At 25.8% G+C, this 27,998-nt stretch overlaps 1 protein-coding gene across 3 annotated transcripts; it reads right to left on the bottom strand.

The window, feature by feature from the left end:
- Nucleotides 1-104: 104 nt before the first annotated feature.
- On the bottom strand, nucleotides 105-26,189 carry LOC135922125 (mitogen-activated protein kinase 1-like). Of its 3 annotated transcripts, XM_065456542.1 has the most exons (10): nucleotides 26,008-26,053; nucleotides 20,326-20,413; nucleotides 20,023-20,149; nucleotides 14,545-14,600; nucleotides 13,724-13,913; nucleotides 12,118-12,322; nucleotides 9,731-9,810; nucleotides 9,254-9,332; nucleotides 4,352-4,461; nucleotides 107-381 (listed from the first exon to the last, which is right to left on the bottom strand). In XM_065456542.1, exons 3-10 carry the CDS (start codon nucleotides 20,053-20,055, stop codon nucleotides 226-228), a joined length of 909 nt encoding a protein of 302 aa, XP_065312614.1. In that variant the 5' UTR covers nucleotides 20,056-20,149; nucleotides 20,326-20,413; nucleotides 26,008-26,053; the 3' UTR covers nucleotides 107-225. The 3 variants fall into 3 exon arrangements, with proteins under 3 accessions (XP_065312613.1, XP_065312614.1, XP_065312615.1); XM_065456541.1 differs by lacking the exon at nucleotides 20,326-20,413 and having other exon boundaries at nucleotides 105-381; nucleotides 26,008-26,189; XM_065456543.1 differs by lacking the exons at nucleotides 20,326-20,413; nucleotides 26,008-26,053 and adding an exon at nucleotides 22,831-22,852.
- Between the last annotated feature and the right edge of the window lie 1,809 nt (nucleotides 26,190-27,998).

Below are 27,998 nucleotides of genomic sequence, written 5' to 3'. Positions count from 1 at the left end.
TTTTATTAAGTTATATTATTCTTAGTAAATGATTTGTTATTTTGTAATTATATATAGTAAATTATCAATGTAATATTCCATAATAATTTTATTAATAACAATTCTGCTTTAATATAATAATGTAAATATTTATTCTATAAATGGCCATTAATGATTAGAATTGTAAATTGTATGCCACAAAAATATAATATTTGTTAATTTTTCCTTCGTTATAGCTATTTATTATTATTCAGGTGTAACATTATTAGATATCTCGATATCGCCTGAGCAATTAAGTTTAGCGTGGAAATTTTGTATTTCTTCGAATATCATAAGTTTCAATTTTTCTTTTGGCAAATCGTCCAGCTCGGTATCAAATGTAAAAGGATGATCAGCGATTGGCTAGTTATAAATATAAAATATAAAATTTTAATATTTTATTTTAGTCATATGATTATTATAAGGTATGATCTCTATCTAGTGTTATAGTCGAGTTTTGAGTCGATTAGTCGACTCATTTTTACAACTTGAGTTTTGAGATTGAGTTATGAACTCAAGTCGCGGAGTTAAATACTTGAGTCGTGAACTTAAGTTATGAATTTGAGTCGTGAACTTAACAGGTTAACTTAAATTTTATGAAACTCGATTACTTATATTAGTATTGTTAGTTGTTTAATACCCAGACCTGGCACTTGGCTCTAAAATCGACTAAATCAGCTATGGCATGAATACCGAGCACAGACCCATATATTTTAAGTTATTTCTTATTGAACTTATTAAAGTATTTAAATATATGGTTATTAGAGGTATCAATCGATAGATAATTTAAAAAACCTCTTGAATAGGCAACAAGTCAAGCGCTACCTCTCGATGGGTGAAGCTATTACTAGGGGGTGAGGGCAGGATTAATTTTATGTATCAAATAAGCCTAGTTCTACCTTAATATGGTGAATATGAGTATATCCTGGTGGAGGGGGAAATATTTGATATAGTTACTTATATAACTGATCATGAAAGACGTTGCTTTAATTATAATATTTTTAACAAAAAAATATAAAAATGCAAATTTTATTAATTTAATGTTAAATAATTATATAAATACTATAAAAACTAGGCCAAAATATCTTCAGGTCATTATTTACTACACTTTTGTAATATATTAAAAATATATACCCAAAAAAATAAGGGATTGGTTTTGTTGTTTTTATTTTTTTAGGAATTTACAAAAAATTATCTATAAAAAGTTTCGGGAGGTATAATATTATATTTTATTTATTTAGTTAGTTATTTTTTTATTATTTTTTCTATTTTTATTTTTTTATATTAATTTAATTGTTTATATTTTTAATAGTAATTTTTCTCCAAGATAATAAATAAAATAAATAACTTAAACTATTTTTGGTTCATATATTTATTTCTAAGTCTCTGAAATAATAAATTCTTATTCTTATAATTTGTTAACGCCTAGCTGGCACCTAATTAAGGGAGTGGGGGAAATAATTTTATTTTTTTGGATATAAAATTCATTTTTTTATTTAATTATTTTTTTTATACTTACCAAGGTGGGGTGGAGGGGGGTTTTTTATTTTACTTTTTCCAACTTAAGGAAAAAAAGAAAAGATTAATTTTTAGAATATTCTCATGGAAAAAAAGTTTAATTTTTAAAATGTAGGGGAGACCATATTTTTATTTAGATTTTTGTATTGTAATTGTAAAATCTGAATTCATGATTTATATTAAAGATCAGGACAATATTTCAGGAAAAAAATAGTATGGGGTTCATAAATAGGATTTTTTTAAAAAAAAAAAATATTATTAAATATCTTAATCCTCAAAATTAGCCTCTTAATTAGCTAATCGATTATGTCTAACACTATTATTGAAGATTATAATTTTCCATATTTAAATCAGAAAAGAGCTCAGGCAATAATAAATAAGATAATTTCCATACATGATGTTTTTTCAAGGGTTTTTGGGTAATGTTACGAGGAATCCTTTATTTGCAAACAAAGGATAATAATTTTAAGAATTTCGATTAAGTTTATGTTAACAAAATTTAAATAGAGTTTAAAATTCCTGAACTCAAATTAAACCCTAATTTGGCAATCTAGCAGATATTTTTCTCTTAATATTGTACAAAAGTTAAAAATAAAATGTTAAGATCTAAACATGCTCATAAAGAGAAATGCGATGGTCAAAAATTTTATACGAGTAACCATATTTATTTTTTACCCCTGCTCACAAGTCAAACATATATACATCATATTAAGGTAGAACTAGACTTATTTGATACCCATCCAACATATCAATATTTGGTGTTGATAAAATTAATCACAACCTACGTAGTAATTGCCATAGAGAAGTGGCTCTTGGTTTGCTAATTATTCAATAGTTCTAATTAGCTATCGATTGATGCCTCTAATAATCATATATTTATATACCTTAATAAAGTCAAGAAAAAACAACTTAAAATATATTGGTTGTGCTTGGGGTTTCTGCTCATTGCTAGTTTAGTCGATTTTTAGACTCAAGCCACGGATCTGGGTTTTACACAATTAACTAATAAATAACACTTATATAAGCTAATGAGTTCACGACTCAAGTTCAAAACTCGAGTTCACGACTTAAGTTCAAAACTCGAGTCACGACTTGAGTTCACGACTTCGAGTTTTTAGTCAAAAAAATTGACTCAAAACTCGATAGGGATAGGAAGAATTATTATATTTAATCTAATTAACATCTTCTCTTCTTCTTGAGAAATATTTATATGAAATCCCACATCTAACTATTTTATTCTTGCTTGCTCCTATGATTTCAGGATTTCTATCTGTAATATTTGTTTTGAGTCGATTTTTTGACTAAAAACTAGACTTGAGTCGTAGTTAAGCCGACTCGGCTGAGTCGTTTAACAACACTATATAATACTATTAGTCTGAGATTCTTTTCCACTATAAAAAAATTACCAAAATTTAATTTAAAATTGTGTCGTCGTTTTTTGTTTTTTAAGAAAAAAGATATGGATTTATTTGGCGTGATGTTATTTTTAAATCGCTCTCATCTTAAAAGGATAAAATAGGATTTGGACTTAGAATCTTATAATAATCTATTAGAGAGTAAGATAATTGACAAATTAAAGAAAAAATACAGATGTTTAAAAAAAAATTATAATATTTGTTTATTTTTTTAAAAAAATTTTCCAGTATAAACTAAATTTTCGAGAATCCAGGTGGGATTTATGAACACCTCAAAGAATTTAAAAATGTGATTACTTGAAATTATTTAGGCATTCCGATTTTCATAGTTTAATAATTATATGTTAAATATCTTCGGGTGACATTATAGTGTTCTATATCCACTTTTTTTGCAAAATGCTTTTTTTTATAAATGAATTTTTCACTACTGTATTCTTATATATCTACTATAAAAATGGTAAAATATAATTGAGAATAATTTAATAGCATAATTACATCGAGATCTCCTATTTAAAATAAAGAATTACTCTTTTTTTTAAATGATCCCCAGAAAAAATTTAAAAAATATGGATATATAAAATTATTTCTGATTTTATTTGACACTTTAGGGAAAACAACCATAAAAATTTAAAAATTATAATATAAAAAGTTAAATTACTTAATAAATATAAAAACTTCAAACTAATCATGAGTATAAAATTTTAATTTGGGGCTCCTATTCACCCACCCCACCTGGTCTCTTACTTATTTTTTTTCCATTTGGGATATGAAGGGTTAAGGAATTATTAAATCTAAATCAAATAAACCGAAAAGCATCAAAATAATCATGTCTAAAACTAAAGGTACATCTAATGACAATAATACTAATCTATACTAGATGATTAATTTATTAAAAGTTTACATACATTGAAGATGGCTGTATGTCAAAGCCTTATGGCGGACTTTAGTATAATACACTTTTTTATGCAATATAAATATTCAGATTTGTTAAAAAAAAATTCGATGATTGAATATTAGATAATAAAATTTGTCTACCATTTTGATATATCTTAGCCATATAAAAGGGTTACCCGGTACCTGATATTTTAATAAAATAATCGGTGCATCTAGCTCTCCAGTTAATATATAATAGATTTCGTCGGTTTGGTATCATAATGTTTTATGTCCATTTTGTCAATAATCCTTCATAAGAGAATTTGTTTAAAAAAGGAAGTAATTCTTTTATTTTAGATAGGAGATCACAATATAATAATACAAAAAAAGGATAATTTTAAATTGTATTTAAATGTTTTTATTGTGGACATAGAAGAACATAGTATTGAATAATTAATTTATTTTAAAAAAAGTGGATATAGAACACGATAATACTAAGCCGATTATTTATAAGTCTAAATGGTAACCTCATCAGCAGGGTCATAATATTGTTCAAGATATGGATGAGCCAACGCTTCTTCTACGCTTATCCGTTTGTGGGGATTAAAAGTTAATAATTTATCTAATAAATCCAGAGCTAAAAAATATCAAAAAATAATTTTTTTTTTAAATTGAGAATTGATTGTGAGTAATTGATAAATAAAAATATAAATAGTATGACTGAGGTAAAAAATAATAAAATGATAAAGTTATTCTACAAGATTCCTTCAAAGAAAATGTGACAAACATCGTTTCAATGTCAAAATATTCGTTGAGTTTTCGTTATATATTGTTGTTTATAATTATTTTTAATTATTATTTAGTCATTTTTTGGTTTAATAAACGTTACTTCAAAAAAGAAACGCGTTACTCGTTGCGTCTGCAAAAAAGAACGAGTTACCGTTATTTAGTACCTTATGAAAAAAGGAACCCTTTACTGGCTATTCAAAAAACGGGTTACTGGTTACTTAAAAAATTAAATATTATATATATGATGAATTACATATCAAATCACCTAAGGTTTCAACCCGACCCCTTTCAATTTTTCTTAAATTTTGCATGCTGGAAGTATATACTATAACTAAGAAAAAAATGAAATTTTACCTCCAACACTGTTTACCCGCTAAGATATGGGTTTAAAGAGAGGAAAAATTGTACATTTTTGACAAAATGCACCTCATTTATTTTCGAGAATATCTCAAGAAATAAGTTTGTTAGATAAATAATTTAAATTTTATTATGTAGCTTAATAATAGTTCTTTAATATGACATAAAAATAAATATAATAGACAGATTAATGTCGAAAACCGGAAATAGACTTAGAAAAAGGGGATTTTTTAAAAAAAATCCTAGACTGGGATAAACATGGATTTAGGAGTTATGACTTTTTATATGGCTAAAATTGATCAGATTTAACATAAATATCATCGTATTAATGAATAGTTATGAAATTATGTTTAATTAAAATATGCCTAAATGAAAGGCCCTTACTTCTTTGTTTTATCTAAAATTTTTGAAAGGTTGGCTGAGATAATGTGCTTTATTTAACACTTTAGTTAAATTTTGTCTCGAAATTATTTGACAAAATAATTTTAAATATTTTATTTAGCATAAAATAATCTACCAAAATTAAAATTCAACAATAAATTTAGCCACTCTCGAAAAACTGACAAAATCCGGACGAATTTGTAGATTATTTAATTGAAAAATTAAACAATTTGATTCCTCGTTCGTTTATAGCTTCACGATAATCATTAATTAGAAACTTTATAAAATCCAATTTAAATGTTGGCGAATTCTTAATTATTGTGGATTCCGAAAACTATGCATTTGTAGTGCTGGACCCTGCATAAAGATTTAATTGGAATAATCAGGTTACTATCCACCCTTTTATGATTTATTACCTGAGGACAACATAATAAAACAAATTTAGTTGTTATATCAGAAAAGTAGAACGCATGTGCATTTTATTTATTTCAAACAAAATTGATCCTATTTTTGAAAGAAAGATTTGATAGAGTGGCTAAAATTTATTATTTTTCTGATGGGTCAGTAACCCAATATAAAAATAAAAAAGACTTCATTAATCTCTACAATCATGAAAATGATTTTGGGATAAAGGCTGAGTGACATTTTTTGAAACCGCACATGGTAAAAGTTCCTGAGACAGTTTAGGCGGCGTTACTAAACGGTAAGCATCTAGAGCAAGTTTGCAACGCCCATTTAAACATCACATATTGACAACAACGGATTTATTTAACTATACATATTCATGGGTAAATTTTATATTTGTAAGCTAATGAACATATTAACTAAGGATGTACCGATATTTTTTTATCGGATCGAGCCGATATTTCACCCATTTAAAATATCGGTTATCGGCAAATAATATAAAATTTTCCGATCCGATCCGATAAAAATGGCGTTTTTAGCAAAAATATTATAAAATTTTTAAAAAAAGTTATATCTAAAAAACTATTTATTTTTATAAATAAAATTGAAATTCATTTTTATGTTTAATTTTTTAATAATAATTAATTAATAAACATTCTGCAATATTGTTATTTTTTTGCGCATTCTGTTTATAAAAGTGTGCAATAATCTCTTCAGAATCTGTTTTTAGTGAAATTAACAGTTCCCATCGCCGCAGACTGACCTCTGATAAATTGGAAATTTTGCTATTTCTAAAAAGAAATATTCGATATATTAATTTTAAATATTTATTTCAAATTTCATAATATATTTGTTTATTACTTATTATGTAAATAGAAATGTTATTACTTATTATATAAATAAGTGATTTATCAATAAAAATATTTTATATCCAGAATTGCATTTGAATTGAATATAAACTATAACTGATCATTATAATATATTTAAATGACATATGTTATGGTATAGTTAAATTAAAAGTATATTAATCATTGGTATCTTTAGGATACAAAATTAAAATGATATCGGATCGGTAATCGGCCGATATAAATTTAATATCGGATCGGCCTCTAAAAAGTGGTATCGGTACACCCCTAATATTAACATATAAAATTATCTTGAAAGCAGATTTTTGAGAGCAGAGAGAATTTCTGGAACATAAATGTTTCATGCTTTTATTCCCCTAGGCGAAAACAAAACTCAAAATTTATTTAAATTCTTTGGATGATTTAATATATTTTAAATATAAATTTTTGATAGTATTATATATAATTATGCAAATTAAGGCAAATAAAGTTATAAATATGTTTAGAATTATTTTGTCAAGTAATTTCGAGACAAAGTTTAATTAAAGTGATAAAAAAAGCACATTATCCCAGCCACCTCTCAAAATTTTGTTAAAGATAAAAAAAAGTAAAGCCCTATCATTTAGATTAAACATTATTTCATAACTATTTATTTAATTTAAATATGATATTTATTAAATTGTTCAATTTTAGATATATAAAGAGTCATAACTCCTTAAGCCATGTTCATCCCAGTCTAGGATTTTGTATAAATATTATCTACAGAAAAAAAAATTTGAAAAAATATTTATATCTATTATTTTTATGGCTATTTCCGATTTTATACATCGGGTTTTCGATTATTTTTATGTCATATTAAAGAACTATTATTAAGCTACATATACAATTTAAATTATTTCTCTAACATAATTATTTCTCGAGTTTATTGAAAATAAATGAGGTGCATTTTCTCAAAAAATGTACCATTTTTCCGCACTTTATAAAAGAATCTTTTCAGATCCTCATCCAAATTTTTAATATTATTAGAAAATAATCTGCATGTGTGTTGTTTTAAGGAATCTAGTATGCCTTTTCTTTGTCAGATCCTTTCTCTAAAGGAAATAAGTTCAAGCTTCCTTCCTTCGCTGAGATCTAGTTTTACGAGGGGTAAATAGCGAAATTATTGCTGATAATAAATATTCAATTGAAATAAAATATGAATTAATAAGAGGTTTACAAATGAAATATTTAAAGCAATTTTTTAATATTAAAATAATTATCATGGGAATGAGATTTCCCAAATGCATTTATTTCTCCTCTCTCTATAATCGAAAGAGCTGTAGGAACAGTTTACACAACCTATAAAATCATCACCTATGAAAGTCTAATCATTATCTGAAAATCTCTGTAATTTGGAGTTATCACAAGATTCGCCAAATTTGGAGCCATTCTCCTTAATAAGCCTACATCAATTTCACGGAGTTATAGAAAGAGTCCCATCTTGTTATAACCAGTTTAATCAGATATCCTATTTTTCCTTAAAAATGGCTGCACGGTTTGGGGACACAATTTATTACAAAGTGTAAACTTTTGTACCCTTAGTTTCCTTTTAGGTGTAAAAATGTTTCATATTGGAGATAAGGCTGGCTTTACTCACCTTCATCTGAAGAAAATAAACAATTGATATAACATTCTATATAAAATAAATTATAATATTAATAAGAATATAAATTTACATATATTGATTGATTCTATATAAATTAGATTAATATAGAATGAAAATTTATAAAAATTTTAAATAAAGATGAAGGAATTAGTGGTTAATGTGAACTAAAAACTCGGCTTAAATCATTTATAAAATTTAAGAAATAAATAAAAGTAATTTTATAATACAATAAAAGGGGTTTTCCCATATTTTTTAAGAAAAATCTGAAATAACGAGTAACGTTTTGCGTTAAAGTAACTCAAAAAAAACGCGTTACAGTTACTCTTTATCTATAAAAGGTAACGAATGACGTTCCCTTTCCCCAAAATTAGTAATGCCGTTACTTTTGGCGTTACTTTACAGCACTAGTTTAATTTACATAGTTTAAAATTTTATTATTTTTTAAATGTAAAAGAAATATATAGGTCGTTGTTTTTTGTAAATGATTTTATAATGCGATAAAAATAGATATATAATGTTTTTCGCTTTAAAAATAGAGATAATTTTTTTACGTTGTAAAAATTGTTTTTTTTGTGTTTAAAATTATATTTTTTTTTATATTAAAATATAAATTTAAAAAACTATTAAATCTAAAAAATAATAAATTAAAAGTATGTGTAAACAAGTCTGTAAAAGTCAAACACAATATTTTTTAGTTTAGAAATCAAAGGGGAAACTGGCTTACCCGGGTAAACCTGGAAATCGCCATTAAATGGAGAGGAAGAAGAAGATTCAAACTCCTTGTTTTAATTCAACCAGATTTAAGTGTTTTATTGGATCAATTATATAATTTTAAAACAAGATGTAATATTTATTACATTTATAGTTATAATTTAATAGTAAGCTTATAAAGATTATCCATTTTTAAGTCCCCCAGATTTTCATTTTTATAAACCCCAGTGCAACATTAATTGCATTGAATGGGCTAAAACCCTTAGGAGATATAAAATTTAAAATATAAATTTAACCTTTGAAATCCGCCTTTGGGTATAACCTTTCCCATGGGACTTTTTGCCTGTTTGGTAACGACATTATGTAACAACGGGCCTGTTATAATTAAATTAAAAAATATATTATGGTTTCTGAAGAAATGTAAACTTCATAGAGGAAAAAATTAATATAAATAGATTTAAATTGGTATTTAAATATAAAATTATGCCAATTTCAACCAAATTTGATTAATTTAGTCGATTGGTATAAAATTGTAATTTCATAAAAAAATTGACAACACTAATAATAATTAATCATTTTTTAACGAGGGAGCTTAAAATATTAAAAATTAACAAGAATACAATTAGAATTTATGGCAATTTTTTCTAAAAAAAAAAGAGTTTGCCTCCAAATTCAACCCAAATTTGTAGTATAAACCCAAAAGCATGGCTGCGACAATCAAGGCCTGATAGTGTAACATGTATTTTTTTTAAGTAATAATTATTTATTTTAACCTTTTCGTTCAATATGCATTTCAAATCCTCTTGAGTTGGTGATCCTAATATACTTAATATATGATTGATCTGATCAAGATCTGTTTAGGGGAAAAAAATTAAAATAATAATTTTAAAAAAATATTCATTTAAATAAACTAATACCCGCTTATACTAATTGCATTTTCGCGTTTATTAATGGGCGCCCATAAATCTCATGATTTATAAAACGAAAAAAATGCATAGGGCACATCCTACCTTGGTATCATTAGGTAAATAGTTAGATTTTAAAGCTAATATAAGTAGATAATACAATTGACAAAGGGTGGGATAGCGACATCTACAATAGGGGGTGTTCCTCGTCAGTAAAATCTTAGGTTAAGGGGAGGGGAAATTTTTTTACTTGTAATATTTAGATATTATTTTATTGTAGTCAATTAATTTTTTTTCAGCTTATGTATTGTAGAATCTTATAATAAAATATATTTAATTTGAAATATTTATATAAAATACTTAAATTCTTTATAGGTTACTGTTTTTTTGTCACTTTATTTTAATCAAAGAATATTGCAAATATAAGCTTTCCAATTTTTTTGTTTAATAAAAGATATTTTAGTATTTTTTATAGATCATCTAAATGATGTGGAGTTCAAGTGGATAAGGTGATTTTTTGTTAAACAAAGAGGCAAGAGTGGATGGTTAAAATTCGGCGTTATTGAGGTCAGGGGTAACCTTTAGGGTCACATCAGCAGCTCAGGGGATATAATTATTGAGACCAGAGTGTGAGTATTAATATTATGGATTCACATTGAACGTAAAACATCAATAGGCAACGCGACATGCTAAATCCTATAAGAAATCTGTTATAAACTCGATATACTGCTGAACTATTATTTACAGTTGCCGTGATCAATATTTGTAAAGACTTAAATAGACAGTCCCCGTTGTATCTCTGGCTAAACAACCTGCAAGGGATTAGGAATGGGTTAGAAAAGCCTCTAACTCACGAGCTGATCATCACGAGAGCAATGGGCAGTGATGTTCTCGTATTTTACCATCATGGTAAGCCAATATAAAGTGACTTCCGATTATAATGACGGAAATGACCAGAATCTAAAACCCTAAATGGTAGTCAGAAGAAAATAATAATTTTCACCTTATGATCTTTTTTTTTAATCTACATGATATATTTCTATGTATTTAAGTCTTAAAATCAAATTTTGAATAAATATATTTCCAGAATGGAATCATTCTCATCATCTATTTCCATTGGAATTTGAATCGGAATCGGCACGACATAAAATTGTCTATGGGGATGAAATTTTTTAAAGATATGTCCAACACTTGAAAAAAAACCGAACCAAATTTTAATTAATTGTAAAAAAAATAGCAAAAAACTAGTAATATTAATTTTGTATAGAAAATCTCATTTCCTATTTCTCAAGTTTTTGCAAATGAATCTATATATATCAAGAGATATTCTATGCCTGAGGTAGAGATTTTCCGTTGGGTGGCCGAAGGCATAGGAGTTTTTTCCTTAAGGTATTTAGGAAAAGGATGCTTAACAGCTAAAATTACCTAGAATGTAAGTGAAAAGGTATATTTCGAAGTTTCGACGGCCGTGATTGCTAAGATTTGTTGATTTGATTTAGTGAATGAGTTATATGCAAGGATGAGAAACGTAAATCTATTAAATATTTTAATAGACACATGTAAAATTTTATGAGCTAAACCAATATAACCAGCCTCACTTATGAAGATGTTGATGGATTCTGAACAAACAACAATGCTATTTTCATCTAAAATGGAGCGTGAATATAAATATTAATGAAATGGGAAAAAAGTCCGAGTCTAATTGAATCCGGATTTTATAACAGGTGTTTAACGGCTTTTGCATATCACCTAGAGGATGATGAAATTTATTTGAAGCTTTGGAATAGTTAGATAAATGAATGGAGTTTATTCCTTATTGAGAAGATCATTGTCTTATAAATCAAACGAAGGTATGCTCTCCATCTTTATTATATAATTTTCTCATTATTTCCCTTTATTACAGTTATTCGACAAATAAATTATTATGTAAGGTATATTTTATCCTTATTTTTCAATTTTCCTTAAATTTCCCTCAGAAATTTACATCTCTAAATAATCCAAGGTTTGATTGTTAATTAATTAGGGAATATCTTGACAAATTTAAATAAAAAAAGGAAGATCAATGTCACAGCAATATTTTTATAGTTGACTATCTCCTTGATGCATTTAACATTTTTTAAAAAAACATAATGCCCTTCTCTATTACCAATTAGATCGAAAAAAGATAATTATGTGACTAAAAAATAGGTACATTTAATACAAAATCCTAAAATTTTAAGAGGGCCAAGTTAATTGATATTTAGTGGTCAACTCACAATGTTTGCCGGGAAAGAGAGGTTTATTCGATAGCATCTCTCCGAGTATACAGCCCACGGACCAAATATCGATGGATTTGGAATAACCCCTCGAATTAAGCATAATTTCCGGAGCTCTGTACCAACGAGTGGCGACGTATTCGGTCAATATACCAGTGTGATCGTGAACGGGGTCGGCTACTCGGGCTAAGCCAAAATCGCATATCTTTTATTTAAAATAAATTGTGATTCTATACACACCAAACTTTATATTAATTAATTTATTTTAAGGATTTATTAAAGTTTTGATGAATCAGAAATTTTTGGGGACCAAAGATATTGACTAATGAATTTCATACGTACTATAAAAGAATAGAGAAGACCAGAATAAGACAAGACAAGAAAAGAAAAGACAAGAAAAGAAAAGAAAAGAAAAGAAAAGAAAAGAAAAGAAAAGAAAAGAAAAGAAAAGAAAAGAAAAGAAAAGAAAAGAAAAGAAAAGAAAGAAAAGAAAAGAAAAGAAAAGAAAAGAAAAGAAAAGAAAAGAAAAGAAAAGAAAAGAAAAGAAAAGAAAAGAAAAGAAAAGAAAAGAAAAGAAAAGAAAAGAAAAGAAAAGAAAAGAAAAGAAAAGAAAAGAAAAGAAAAGAAAAGAAAAGAAAAGAAAAGAAAAGAAAAGAAAAGAAAAGAAAAGAAAAGAAAAGAAAAGAAAAGAAAAGAAAAGAAAAGAAAAGAAAAGAAAAGAAAAGAAAAGAAAAGAAAAGAAAAGAAAAGAAAAGAAAAGAAAAGAAAAGAAAAGAAAAGAAAAGAAAAGAAAAGAAAAGAAAAGAAAAGAAAAGAAAAGAAAAGAAAAGAAAAGAAAAGAAAAGAAAAGAAAAGAAAAGAAAAGAAAAGAAAAGAAAAGAAAAGAAAAGAAAAGAAAAGAAAAGAAAAGAAAAGAAAAGAAAAGAAAAGAAAAGAAAAGAAAAGAAAAGAAAAGAAAAGAAAAGGGAGAGATGATTTATAAATTGAAGCCCAAGAGAGAGAAAGTTAAATTTACCAGATGTCACGTGATTTTTATCGGTAGTTGGTTGTTTTAATTTAAAACTTTAAACTAGGCTTTAAAAAAAGAAAATAGGATTAATAATATAAAACAAGTTAACTTAAAATTAAAGATCAATGTAAATAAATTGCCAAAAAATGATAAGGCCAATTCATTTAATTGGTATTTGATTAAATTATTTCGAAGTCGATAAAATTATTCTAAAAAAATATCAAACCTTTTTCTTCTGTTAATTATATATGTAGTAAAATATCAATATTGGCATTAAAGGTTATAAAAGTTGAAAATATTAAATATAGCCATTTTTCGGGTAATTAATTCTCAAAGATAAGAACTAAAATATTTTTAAAAAATATGTTTACTATTGATTAATTATTAACGAGTTAACAATAGTATTTTTGAGAAAGAGAAGTAATAAAATATATAATTAATTATTTTTGATTAAAATATCGATTATATGATTTTGATTAATTATCAACTCATTCTGTGCGAACAAAATTTTGTATAATTTTAATTTTTTATATCTAATAATTTCGTGATCTGCGTCGGGCCTAAATTTTTTAAAAAATGGGACTTTTGCAGAATTACTTTTAAATCACAATTGGTGTTAAGTAGCAGATTACTGGGCTTTAAGTCCCTGTGGATAACATTGGCCGAGTGAATGTATTTTAGAGCCCTTAGAATTTGGTAAGTAAAATAGCAAACGTGATCATTGCCCAAGGACTGAGTCTTAAGCAATTTGTAAAGGTCGGTTTCCATAAGCGATTGAACGATATAACTTGAGAGAATTTTTTTAAATTATAGATATTGATTAGTTAAGAAAAATATGATGAATTCAAAATGGTAATCGGTCAGAAGTGTCCTGGACATAAAATCCCGGACAATGACAGTGGACAAGACAAAATTGGGGTATTTTTGTTCGAAGTCTTTTTGCCTGACATCTATTTGCCTATTGTCTTTTTTTCGAGGTAATCAGGGTAATTTTATTAAGGATATATGATGTCTGGGATAGATCAAAAATACACCAGTTGCTTTCGTCCTCCGTTCCATGTAATTAAGTGAGAAAATATCGATTTAAAATAAAGAAAAAGCAGGCAAAATTATAAAAAACAATGTTTTTCCAGATAATCTTAATTAGGAGTTAGTTTAATAACTCAAGCGTATCAATAGATGTCCCGCATCGGCCCCCAGGTCCAATTCGGCCAGAGAAAAAAAGATTATTTTTTCCGACACAACTTTACGTTTTTTATTTTTTAAGGCCGAATCGAGATCTGAGTCGCAACCGAATGACAAAGAAAACGTGTTCAGTTAGATATGACAGCTCCGTGCAAGGGATATATAAAATGCAAGATTATACGGTTACATTCGTTAAAAAAAATAATATTTATATACAAAATATTATTCATTACACATCTTTCATTTCGTCCATCGTTGGGGCGTTTATGATATCCTTTATATCGATTATCTTAAATTTTCAACAAAAAAACATTCATTTTATTAATTCGTTTTCATAAATATTATTATTAACCAATTGTTTTTGTAATAAAATGTTTCAAGCGAAATTTTATTAGATAGTTTTAATTATTTGTAAATATTATATTCCTTTATTTTTTAGCTATTTCTATTAAAAAATACAAAATTAATTAAAAAATTTATGTTTACTTAATCGATATATTTTTATTTCGCGCACGTAAAACAATTTAAAAAATCTCTAAAAAATGAATCACTGACATAAATGGCTTGACAAAGGCCTGGAGAAAAGTACCCCAATTTTTGGAATTTCTTTTGTCCATGGGTATTTTTTTTCCAGTGATTTTGTCCGGGTCGTTTAGTACAATATATTTATGACAGTGATTCCTAAAAAAATAACCCTTTGATTTAATCATTAAGTGGTTTCAGTTGCTATTTAATTCGAGGACCCTTAAAATATTTTTAAGAAGTCAATGTCAACCGTTTTGGTTGGTGTTATATAATGTCGTTAGGTAATTAAGAAATTTAGTGTAATTCCATATCTGGCAGGGAATTGTGGAATCAATTCTTAAAGTTCATATCATTGATGACGCAACATTATTTTAATTTTTTTAGACGATTTTTCCGGAATTATATTTCGCAATATGCACAGTACATACCCTATGAATTTCAAGTAATCAAGTTTTTAATTTGACTCGATTTGATTTTTTAATTATTAATTATGGTTAACCCAAAATTTCAAGGCAAAAATGTCTCATGGTGGGATATGATTCCAGCAAAATGATGTCTTTTAAAATTTAAATAACGAGCCCTATAAATTATATAAACTTTAAGGATTCTTCAATAAGCAAAGATATTATAATTTATATATATACACTAGTATTTATTATTTTATGTAGAATTCAATTTAAGAGAAATTATGTTTAAGACAAATTTGAAACTTTTATTAAATAATTCTTTGAAACTATGAAATAATCAAAAAATATTTTAAATGAGAAACTCGGAATTAAGTGATCCCTTCATGTTGAAAAAGCTAGCGAACGCCATTGATTTGTTTATATTCATAACATAAACCCAAATTTAAATTTTTTTTAAACAAAAAATAGACATTCAAAATTGGTATAATATAATTTTGAGTGCAGCTTTAAAATAGACACGGTTAATGATTGCTAAAGAGAGTAATAAGGTTCCTCAATTTTTACTCCAATCTCGTGTTATCCATTATTATTGTCCCCTCATATTTAATATTATAATTGCTAAATTATAAAAAAATTTATTCGAACCAATACAATGTATTTTTTTTTACTAACCTATATTCCAAGTAAAAACCACAGCATTATATTAGGTAACTATTTCGTATATTAACTATTTATAGACATTTTTCTAACAATAAATCAGTAGCGACATAATCTAACAAAAATATCTTTTGTTTACTATATTTATATCGTTAATTTTTTTTTAAGGTTTCGATTTTGGCAATCATTGCCGATAGCTCAAAACACGTAATTATTTCGAAAACAAATAGTATAAAAAAAATTTTGGCCAAATAATCGTAAGCTTAAGAGGCTTACTGAAATTAATTGCGTCTTGAAATTTCATTTAAAACCTGGCCAAGTTTGTATTTTGCTCAGTCAAGTAATCAGAGTTAAAGTAAATTAATCAAAAAATTATGGTGATAAATATAATATACGGAGTGGCTCTAAAAAAAATGTCGCGTTTAAGATTAACTCAACGCGTCATTCGTTTTTTTAGGAAATTTTGTGTTTAATTTTTTAAATATATTGTAATGTATTTTCAGTAGTAGTAAAATATCAAAATCTTTTTATCCTTTTATTTAGTATACAAAATCAAAATCTTATTCAAATTAATATCAAATTATATAATAATGAAAAAATAAACATTTTACAAAAAATAACAAAAACAACAATTTAATACACAACATATATGAATCTGTATACCCACCAAATATATTAGAATTTGATCGAAACGTTTTTTTTAGAAAATTGAGATCAAAAATATTAAAATTTGACATAAATTCAATTATGGGACGGTGTTGACACTAAATATCAAATCGGGGCCGATATTTAGTTTTTTTTTAAATATTAGAGACCTGCAAAGGTACCATTTGCACGGCCCCGCCCGATTTTTTTAAAATATATTAATCTAATAATGGCGATTTAAAATATTCAGTTTTAAAATATACGGCCAGGGTATTTAAAAAAATTAAAATACGGCCAGGCTTGCAGGTCTCTGAAAAATATCGGATCAGGTAAAATTTAATTTACTTTCTAATGTTTTTAAAAAAATCGAATTATTCTAAAAGATTTTATTTGCTAAATAATTTACAACAATTAAAGGATTTTAAAATGTCTAACGAATCATATTCAGTTATTGTTGATTAATGGCTTCGATGTAGCCGATCTTTTAAAAATGGCTAACTCAAGATTTTAGCCATAAAATAAATAACCTGAACTCAGAGTTTTGCTAAAAGATGACAGAAAGGGTTGGAAATCTATTGACGAAATTCGATGATTAGGTAACCATATTTTGACTAAAATCCTCAGCCATTTTTAAAAATGTGCTAAATCGAGCCGTTCAACAACACTATATTCATCCATAAATATTGCTCTATTTTAAAATGAGATAACTTCTGGAGAATAAAAAAAACATAATACACTTAATTATTCGTGGTAAATAAAAATCAATATAAATATAGGATCGGTATCGGTTATCGAGTCGGTTTTAAAATATTATCAGAATTTAAAATATTATCAGAAAATGTCCAATCATATCGGTGAATTGAAATAATAAATTATAATGCAAAATACCAAGCATATATTGAGATCTTAATTTTAAATACAATTAAAGCATTATCAAAATACATATATAATAAATAAAACATAATATATTGTATCTGTCCTCTTTTATTTTGTATTAACCCGAAAACCAACTTGATTTTTCTGCGAAAATAATGGGTCATTTTTCATAAATTTTTCCCTCGATTTTGTCTACAGATACAAAAAGGTATATCAGGGGTCTTATTTTCTGAATATGAATCCTGTATATCGAAGTGACTTTAAAGCCTGCTGAACTGTACCATTCTTCTTAAGGAATTCAGAAATCAAATTTGGTGCATTTTAATTTTTCTCTTCGTGGTATAATATTATCGTTTGCTTTTTTAGGAGGTGTTAATAAAAGGCGTTTAATAGGAGACAGGGGTAAAAAGCTTGATATTGTGCAATTTTATTATAAAATTTTGAAACAAAACAGAACAAACTATATATTTGTATGTAGCCAAATCCCTCATCTACAAAATTTAAAAAAAAGTATAATTCTCTACCTATAATACTTTAGGAGCTATGACTAATTATGCGAAGTGTGCCATTTTCGCTATTTTACCCCATACCCAGGGTAAAAAGCTAAACATCAGGGTAAAATGAGTAAAACGTTGAAAATAACAATGTTTTATTGAACAAAATAATGCATACTTTTAATTTTAAACTAATCAATAGAATCCGAGAATGTAAATTTTTTTTATCAAAAATAGCACATTTTGAGTTGCCCATTTTAAGCACACCGTATATTTCAATTATTCTTACCCTTTATTTTTTAAATATTATTCCAAATAACACACCAACTATTTATTAATGTTCTTTTTAGCTCAAAAATATCTTTTTATATGGTGTAGGCGTTAACATTTAAAAATGATCTTATTATACATCTTCAATCAGACAGAACATTTTAACCCTTTTACCCATAAAAACTTTACCCGAAGGTGATATACAATATACAGATATTTATGATAATTTCAATTTATAGCTATGGCTTTAAGGAGCATGTATACAAATTTTTAAATTATTAGCCTTAATACATTTTGTTAAAAAACAATATTTATTCAACGTCAGAGGGCATATGCGCTTTATATCACGTATCACGTAAATAAACTGGAGGATGATATAATATTAGTGCAAAATATGTCAAACCAGGAAAGTTTTTGAGATGAACATGGGTATGTAATAATAAAATATGAAAATAACATCTTCACACCAAATTTAAGGTACTTATGTTTACGGGTTAAAAAGTTATTCGCATGGTTACCCCGGTCTCCCCTGTTCAGATTTGTATTGATAACCTAAGTTTTTTGTGTTATATAATATATGATTCGGGAAAAAATTTGACAAGTCGATCATCATGTTATACTCTAAAACCATGGGAGCCCATATAATGAGAAAAAAAAATTACTTGACGGTCTTAAGTTATTTTTAGTCAAATGTTAGCATATTTGAATCTCAATTTTCTATAAAAAAAAAACTGCAGACATCCAATTCTAAAATTGAGGATTTTAAGTTTCATATATTTATTTATAAAATAATGATTGACGCGTTTTAGAAATTTCTAAACGCGACGTTTTTCGTGGGGCCTCTGATATATATGTCGTATTGGGCTATGTCTATTGGCATATGGAATATAAGGGGATACTAATTCTCTTAATAATTTGGAAAATCTAATATGACCGGATGTATTGCGGTACGTATAGAGTACTTACACTGTTAATTTCAGACATTTTAGCCGTGAATTTTATAACTATCCTCAAATTATATTTAGTGAAGTACAATTATTTTTCATCGGATAGGGTCGATATTTCACCTATTTTGAAATATCAGTTATCGGCCGATATTATAAAAATTTTCCAATCTAATCCGATAAAATGGTGCCTTAATTTTTAAAAAAAATTATTTCAATTTCATAATATATTTGTTTATTACTTATTATGTAAATAGATTAATGTTATTATATAAATAATTTATCAATAAAAAATATATTTTTGGTTTCATGAATATAAATTATAACTGATCAGTATAATATATTTAAATGACTTTGTTATGGTATAGTTAAATTCTAGATGCTATACTATTAAAAAGTATATGAGATGAGATGTATGCATTAAAAATTATAACGATTACTATATTTACAGAATATAAAATTAGATATGATATCGGGATCGGTAATCCGCCTATATCAATTTAAAATCGGCAATATCGGATCAGATCGGCCTCCATAAATTCGTATCGGTAGACTCCTAACTTAGATTCATTTTTATAATATTTTATCGTGTAAATTGATTGATCAACAAAATTTAATAAATAAAAATTGCCTGAATTTCAAAAGGGCGATGTTACTCGATGTAATACATTTCCGGTTAAATCAGATTTTCCAAATTTAAAAATCGTCCTTAAATAATATAAAATTAAGAAATTAAGAATTCCTATAGATTCCATATCCCAATACGATATAATATATAGCAAAATATTTAATTTAAACCATTTAAGGTCATATTATTATTTACATTATTTGACATATTATAGTCATTTTACATTTTTTTTTAAAAATATATAATATTATAACTAAAATTTTACATTTTCATGATTGAACCGAACTAAAATCTTCATTTCTCTCAAGGTCCGTTGACAGTATGTTTGGTGTTCGAACGGCGAGATCTTCTTAATCGCGACGCGGGATTTATTTGAATTATCATCCGCTGAACTAAGATTCATAAAAGAAATATAAAAATCATTTATTAACAAAAAAAGTCTGAAATCTTATCTAATAATATTATATTAAAAAAAATTTCATTTATTCATGCCAATTTAAAATAATGAATTATATCCCATATGGCAAAATGATGAAGTTAAGATATATCAATTCTCATAACATTAAACTTGTTAAGGCTTCATTCAAATCAAACATTTAGTAGCATAGTTAAGAGGAGGCGCCGAGACCGCTGAAAACTATAATTTACCTTTGGTTCTATTTTTTGCAAATTTTAGGCAAAGAAATACTTTCTTGTGCTAATTTTAGATACATTTTTTTTCATTTTAAATAGAATTAGACCTCCTTTTTGTTAATGTTTTAAAATTCTTTAAATATGAGCCCCTCCCCCCATCCCTCAAGTACAAAAACTAACGATGTCATTGCAAAATTTACAAATCTTAAAAAAAAGGTAATATCAAACTAATATATATAATAAAATAAAAATATTATATAAAAACCGTGGTGGGACTACAAGTTCCCAAAAAACAAAAATAATTATATTTTAAAATTATGATTTGTAGGTTTTGTTTTAAGAAATAAAATTCTTTAGTTTCTGATGTAAGGGCTCTTATCTTATCCCCTATATTTTTTAAAAACTTTAAAGTTCCACTTGGCATATGTCCAAGGGAAGAGATAACAATCGGTGTAAAAATATAATTTGTGAATTTGGAATATTTCATTGTTTTTTTTTTCTCGGCTATATCAACCGGATTAGAATTTAAATTTTTTGGGAAAGAAGATACGCATGTGAAGTCCCAAATTAAGGATTTCCCTAAAGACTAAGGCACGGAAGTTAAGCCATCAGGTCTTAGGCCATCATCTAACGATAAATTTGTAGGCTCCAGGATGTTTGGTATTCGGGCCCTGGTAAGAGAACGGCTAATAGCTAAATTAATTGCTGCATGCCTTGCATGCCTGCCTTGACTATATATACAATTTAGACCATGTCTCCCTTTGGAGTCAACTAATGTTTTACATTTGATGCATGTATGTGGTTGAACAATGTTACATCCAAGTCGATGGTCTATGGCAACTCTTAATTGTTCATCTGATAAGAGGTTACCTAGGTTACGACTTGGTAATGCTTCCAACCATTCATAACCACTAGTACAGTCAGCATTCTGTAATAGTTGAATATACTCCAAAGGGGGGTTTGATGAGATTATTTTAAAATAATTTTTAATTAAAGGTTCGAAAATAGATTGGTGTGTTAAGATCGTGGGTAAGACAGCTTCAGGTGGAGCTAAAGATACCCAGGTTGTCAAGGCTGAGTTTAAAAGGTTATCTTTAGGAGAGATAAAAGAAGATATCATGGCGTTATTCATCAAACGCGATGCCAAAAATGAGGAAAGAGATAGAAGGTTTAAAGGATATGAAAAAAAAAACAATGAAATATTCCAAATTCACAAATTATATTTTTACACCGATTGTTATCTCTTCCCTTGGACATATGCCAAGTGGAACTTTAAAGTTTTTAAAAAATATAGGGGATAAGATAAGAGCCCTTACATCAGAAACTAAAGAATTTTATTTCTTAAAACAAAACCTACAAATCATAATTTTAAAATATAATTATTTTTGTTTTTTGGGAACTTGTAGTCCCACCACGGTTTTTATATAATATTTTTATTTTATTTTATCATGTTTTATACATCACGAATTTAATAAATATAATAATGATTGATTGATAAGAAAATATTTTATTCAATCAGGATTAAAAAATAACTAAAAATATAGCCTACACTTTTTTTAAAAAAATAGGTATATGTATATCCTGTACAAAATAGCAAACCAAAATCGGCTTGAAATATATTATTAAAACAGAGTTTGATTAATAGATACAATAAAAACATAGCTATAATTCAACCAAAAAAAATGAAATTGTAAGTTTAAGGTTTCATTTTTGCTATTTATGTTTCGGCCATCTTGTCTGAGATCTTGATATATTAATTTTTCCGAAATATGTTGCAATATCAGCCATTTTGAATAAAATAAACTCTACCAATCTTTACGAGATTATATAAAATGATGATATACATTTTTTTTCATAATTTTAATAAAAATAAAAAAAATTATCGATAAACTGGAAGCCTACAAGATAAGTTATGTATTTATGTATGTACGTTGAATATCAAGCAAAACCGTCTTGGCCTTTTATATAAAATGCGTTTTCTTCAAGCCTTGCGCGTTATTTATCAAATATATAAATAAATATAATTTACAAATATGGATATGTTAATAAGAATGCCATGAAAAAATTCGAAAAACATATGTTGTGAGTGTGACGTATATTTCGAAAATTATTAACGCTATGAAGAATCAGCTGTGATTTCGATAGCGCTAAATAACGCAAGGCTTGGACATAACGCGTTTACTATAAATGAGACCTTACAGAATAAAAAAAAAAGATGATGATAAAAATAGCACTGACGTGTTATTTGTGTCACGTAATTTAATTATCAATTTGTAGTAAAATTTTGAAATTATAGCATTTCATACGCCCTTATCTTATATATATAAAATTATTTAAATTTTCAAAAGTTATTAATTTAAATTAATTTTAAAAATAGTATTTGAAATTTGTCAATAAAAAAATGTTAAAAAAAATAAATTAAAATTTGTACGCTACTTACTATGTATTTGTATGTATTGAAACTAATTCATATATTTTAGTATAATTTTAATAGTAATTAATGTTAGAAAGAAGAATGTTTAAATAAACCAATCCTTATTTTTAATAATAATAGGCTTAATTCTGGTTTATGTTAAATAAAATAATCCTTCAAAGATAATATTGTTTATGTAAATGATAAATATATTTTATTATTGAATAATATATTATATTACAATTCTACCTAATTAAGGCTCTTAGAACTATAATCTTAGCCAATCGAAGGAATGATATTTCTTTGGAGAAGGGGAAATGAATTATAAAAGTTATCAAGAATTTGAAATTAATGTGAATATTTTTTGGGGGTAATGTTGAAAATTTTGAGTCAAATGAAAACCCAACTTTCCGATCACTGAAGCAGAGAGAACTTGAGCTAAATAAATAAAATTGCATCTAGGGATAGAAATAGATTTAACTTTATTAATGACATATTTGAAAACACTTTTAGAGGGATTTAGGACTAGTAGTGAAATCATGGATGAATAATCACAGGCTTAAGACAAATTCATGCGTTCATAAATCATGGAAAACTAAATATTAAACATATAAATTTATTAGTAAAGTCTTCTAATTCATTATAGCGACCATTTTACTTTGATCCCATAAAATGTAACATTAAGATAAATGCTAGCATTTTTAGACCACCTACCTCTCTATTTTGAATATTGACAAAGATGTTTTTGATATAATATTGGAAGATTATTATAAATATAAAAAAATAAATTTTTTAAGCATCATTTTGAGTTATGAAAGTGATTCCAAAAGTAAAATGGAACGTGAGCCACTTATAAAAAAAGGTCAGAAATGTTATAGCAAATAAAGTTATTTGCTGTAGAAAAATATCTTGACATCTTGTTTTTAGCAATAAAAGAAACACTTGATATTTATTTCAAAAATTGAATAGTAATAATAATTTTAAGAGTTACTTCTGAAAAGTAACTTGTGAAAGTTACATCTTTAACAAAGTAATTAATTAGGTACCCATTACGTTATTTCAAGGGTAACTAGTAACTTTATAAATAATTTATATAACTTCATCCCGATTTAATTTTTCTTATTATTACAAAAAAATTTCTACAATTTCTAAATTCTAACTAAATAATAAAAATAGAATTTAAAATAATTGTACTAAAAAAATATATCACATATTTATATTTTATCAAAAATATGTAACTTAAGAAATTTTTGTTGGACTTTAACAATAAAATAAGCAATTTTAAAATTTCCTAAAAATAAGCTTCACAAGTAGTGTTGTTAAACGGCTCGTTTTGAGCCGATTTTTAAAAACGGCTAACTCAATATTTTAGCCAGTAAAAATATTGCCTAAGCCTCGAGATTTTGCTAATAGATGTCCAAACCTTTGTTCCTTCTACAAACAAAATCTTCAGGCTTGTGTAAATTCTGAATGAAATATTGAGTTTGCCGTTTTTAAAAATCGGTTTAAAACGAGCCGTTTAACAACACTATTCACTAGAATAAACAAAACGTCCTATAAAAATATATTATGTAAATGCGACATGTAACTTTAAATTTGGGAAACATCATATTATAGAGGAATGAGATTTGGTTATTCAATTCTAATCTTAGATGACTTACAGACATTAATTACATCCTTTAATAGTTTATTTTTTTGCAAAAAAAATAAATATTAATATTCTTTATTTTTAAATGTTATAGAAATAAAAGGCTAAATGCATTTGTGTTTTTTATTTATTTTTTAATCTGACCATCTCTAAAACTACTTGTTAGGCCTAACTCATATTTGGCAAAAAAAGTGCAAACCAGTAAAATAATTTTATCACTAAGGAACATGGATTATATATACTAAAGTTTCATCTTTTCGATGAAGGAATAAATAAAAAAGGTGAATATTTATGCTTCCATTATTTTCATGAAATTTATTGGAGGTTTGTCTATAAATTTTGATTATTTTATGTGAAAAAATTTTTGATATCTATTATGTTTTTAGAGTTATAAAAATTGTTTTGTTATGACATATGTTTAGTAATAAAGAAATCTTTTGGTTTTGAAATTACTAATTTATGTTCATGTTAGTGGCAATGTAATTTTTCCTTTTTTGAGCACGTTACTTAAATGTTAAATAATTCAGAAATACATTCCAGTATATGTAGTATACCTATCTTATGAACTGTAGGCAATTTTGCCATTAACGTTTCAGTAATTTATAATAATTTATATAAAAAATCTATGAATTAAATAAAATAAAAAAGTTCATGGCAAATTTGTCTAAGTTTCATAGAGTAGATACCAAGTATGATGGGATCCATATCAGATTCTTAAATTTAAAATAAAATGTGCTCAAAAAATGTTTTAAAGTTGAAAAATAACACATTGCCACTAAAACATATATATAATGGCAAAAATCCTCTGGCCAATATTATGCAAAAGAAATTACCCCGACTATAGTTAAAACCAAAATATAACTATGTATAACTGGTTCACCACATTTATTAAATTAAATAAAGATATACTAAATAGTAGTGTTGTTAAATGGCTCGTTTTGAGTCAATTTTTAAAAAAGGCTAACTCAATATTTTGTCTAGAAAAATATTATGCAAGCCTCAAGATTTTGCTCATAGAAGGAACAAAGGTCTAGGCATATATTAGGCAATATTTTTCTGGCTAAAATATTGAGTTAGCCCTTTTAAAAAATCGGCTCAAAATGAGCCGTTTAACAACACTACTAAATAGCCCATACATTTTTATTAATCATAGTTTATCCCTATTATTTAAACAAAAAATAATTCAATATTTATAAAGAATCATTTTGCCTCAGTTACTAAATGCCAAGGCCATAAAATTTGTGGTGCCATATTTTATGATAATGTTTTTGAATGAAAAATTGTTCATTTTTTTTAATTTTATTAGAACATTCAAAAATTTATCTTTTTGATACCGTTAATATATCTTAGAACTTTGACCAAATACTGGTTGGTTGGACTTATAGAAGACATTTGCTTAGCATATATCAGATTAAAATTTTAATTTTGGACAAAATCTTAAAATTCGTTTAATGTTTTTACAAATCTCATGAATACAAAATTCATAAATTAAATTATATAGAAGATTAAAAATATGAAGAGTATAAGATTTATATATGCATATAATTGTAATTTACCAAACCATCCCATATGCTCCTTCACCAATGTAAGCTAAGTTTGTATATTTTGGTCCTACATCATATATTTGTCCTCTAATAATGTCAGTCATGATAATTCCAAAATCAAAATTGAAACTGTGATTTAACTAAATATATCGTAACATAATTATTTAATATAAAATTTGAATTATTGTAAAAAGAAATTGGCTGAATTTCAGTAATGATGTTTAAAATTTCATATCTGACAGGTCATGTGGTATTGAAAGATAATTCAACATTTGATATTTTGTCAAATATTGTTCCATTTTTATTCAATTTTAAAATATTAATTTTTGATCCTTGTAAATTATTTTCCTTCATATTGCTTGGATATTTATAAACAATAATCTAATATATTCAACTATTTCAATTACTTATTGAGTTTGAATTAGAAATAAAGAGAGCCTGTAAATATATATGCGTGAAACTTAGAAAAATGGGATTGTGCAATTTTAATATAATAAAAAGTCATTTTTTTTTATATATTAGTATTTAGTATATATGTAGAATAATGATGTTACCCATTATAAATCAAATCCTAATGACCGACAGGAAGGATCATTAATCATAGATGTTGATAGAGTTAAAATAATTGTTAAAATATTTATTTTTTATTTATCTTGTTTTTAAATTACATATAAATATTGAATCATAATATATTCGTAAATTTATTATATATATATACTATGTAAAACAATATCACACAAAACACATATATCAGTTTGAAATTTTTCCTATAAAATTCTTAAATAAACTTAATATAATCTTTATAATATGTTTAAAAACTAGTCTGACTTCGTAAAAAAAATTAATATTATATATAACGTTAAAATTATTAATATTTAAATAAACGAATAAAATTTATACTTCATTCTCTATAACCAATATTAGAAAGTCTTATAGTTAAAAAAAATAACTAACTGCTATACTAGTTGATTCCTTTCTTAAAAGACACCTAAAAATAGGTTTATTTGGCTTAACCAAATACTACTGTACGATCACAAATTTAGAAGATAAAATTTTAAATATAAAAGTGAAGTTTAAAAATTGATTATAAAAATAATATAAATACCAATTTTAAAAAAAACCGCTGTAAAAATAATATATAAATTGAAACATAAAGAGGATTTGGAAATAAACAAATAAAAACATTTAAATACGTTGAATACATTAATAGTTATTTAGGATTGATATTAATTGAACTTATTAGATTGATCTATAATCAATGACATATATGTCATTGCATTAGCATAGCTAAGGGGGGGGAGGGGGGTGGGGGGGGCAAGGGAAAATTCCCCCCTCCCTCTTCACAAATTTATCACTTTTTGTGAATATCATTTTAGGAATAAAAAATATCCCCCCATAGTCCTCCCCCCACTCCCTGACCCCAAAAAATGTATGCATATATCTTAGACAATAATTTGTAAGAAAGAATGTAAAAGTTGATATTTTTTTATAAAACTATTCATCATAATTTATACATTTTTGCAAAAAAGCATTTATATATAAAAAAAGTGAACTAAAAATGTTTTTTAAGAAATGGAATATAAGCCGAAAAGGCAAAAGTGAAATGTATTATAATTATTAATAATAGATCCATAAAATTACTAAATAATATATCAAATATAATTTTTTATAAAGTGAGTAATTTTAATTTATTTATCTTAATAAAAGTAAAAAAAAATTATAAAACTATTGATAAATTAAATCATAAATTAAATAAAAATATTAAAGCACAATACAAACAGTGGAATATTATATGTCGTAGATTTACAATATATCTTATTTTATCAATTATCCTATGACAATCATATAATTTTTACCAATATAGCGAATTATATATTTTACAGAAAACTATAAAATATTGATAGGAACATCAGAAAATATCATTTAAAGACATTGTGGAATAAATAATATGATGATTATTTTTTAATATCAAGTTTTATTTAAAATAAATAGATGGCGTTAAA

This window comes from Gordionus sp. m RMFG-2023, chromosome 1, assembly GCF_954871325.1.
Source record: "Gordionus sp. m RMFG-2023 chromosome 1, tfGorSpeb1-WG-v2, whole genome shotgun sequence".
NCBI classification, from domain to species: domain Eukaryota; kingdom Metazoa; phylum Nematomorpha; class Gordioida; order Chordodea; family Parachordodidae; genus Gordionus; species Gordionus sp. m RMFG-2023.
The sequence above is the reverse complement of the archived record's forward strand: the minus strand, read 5'-3'. Positions and strand labels throughout refer to the sequence as shown.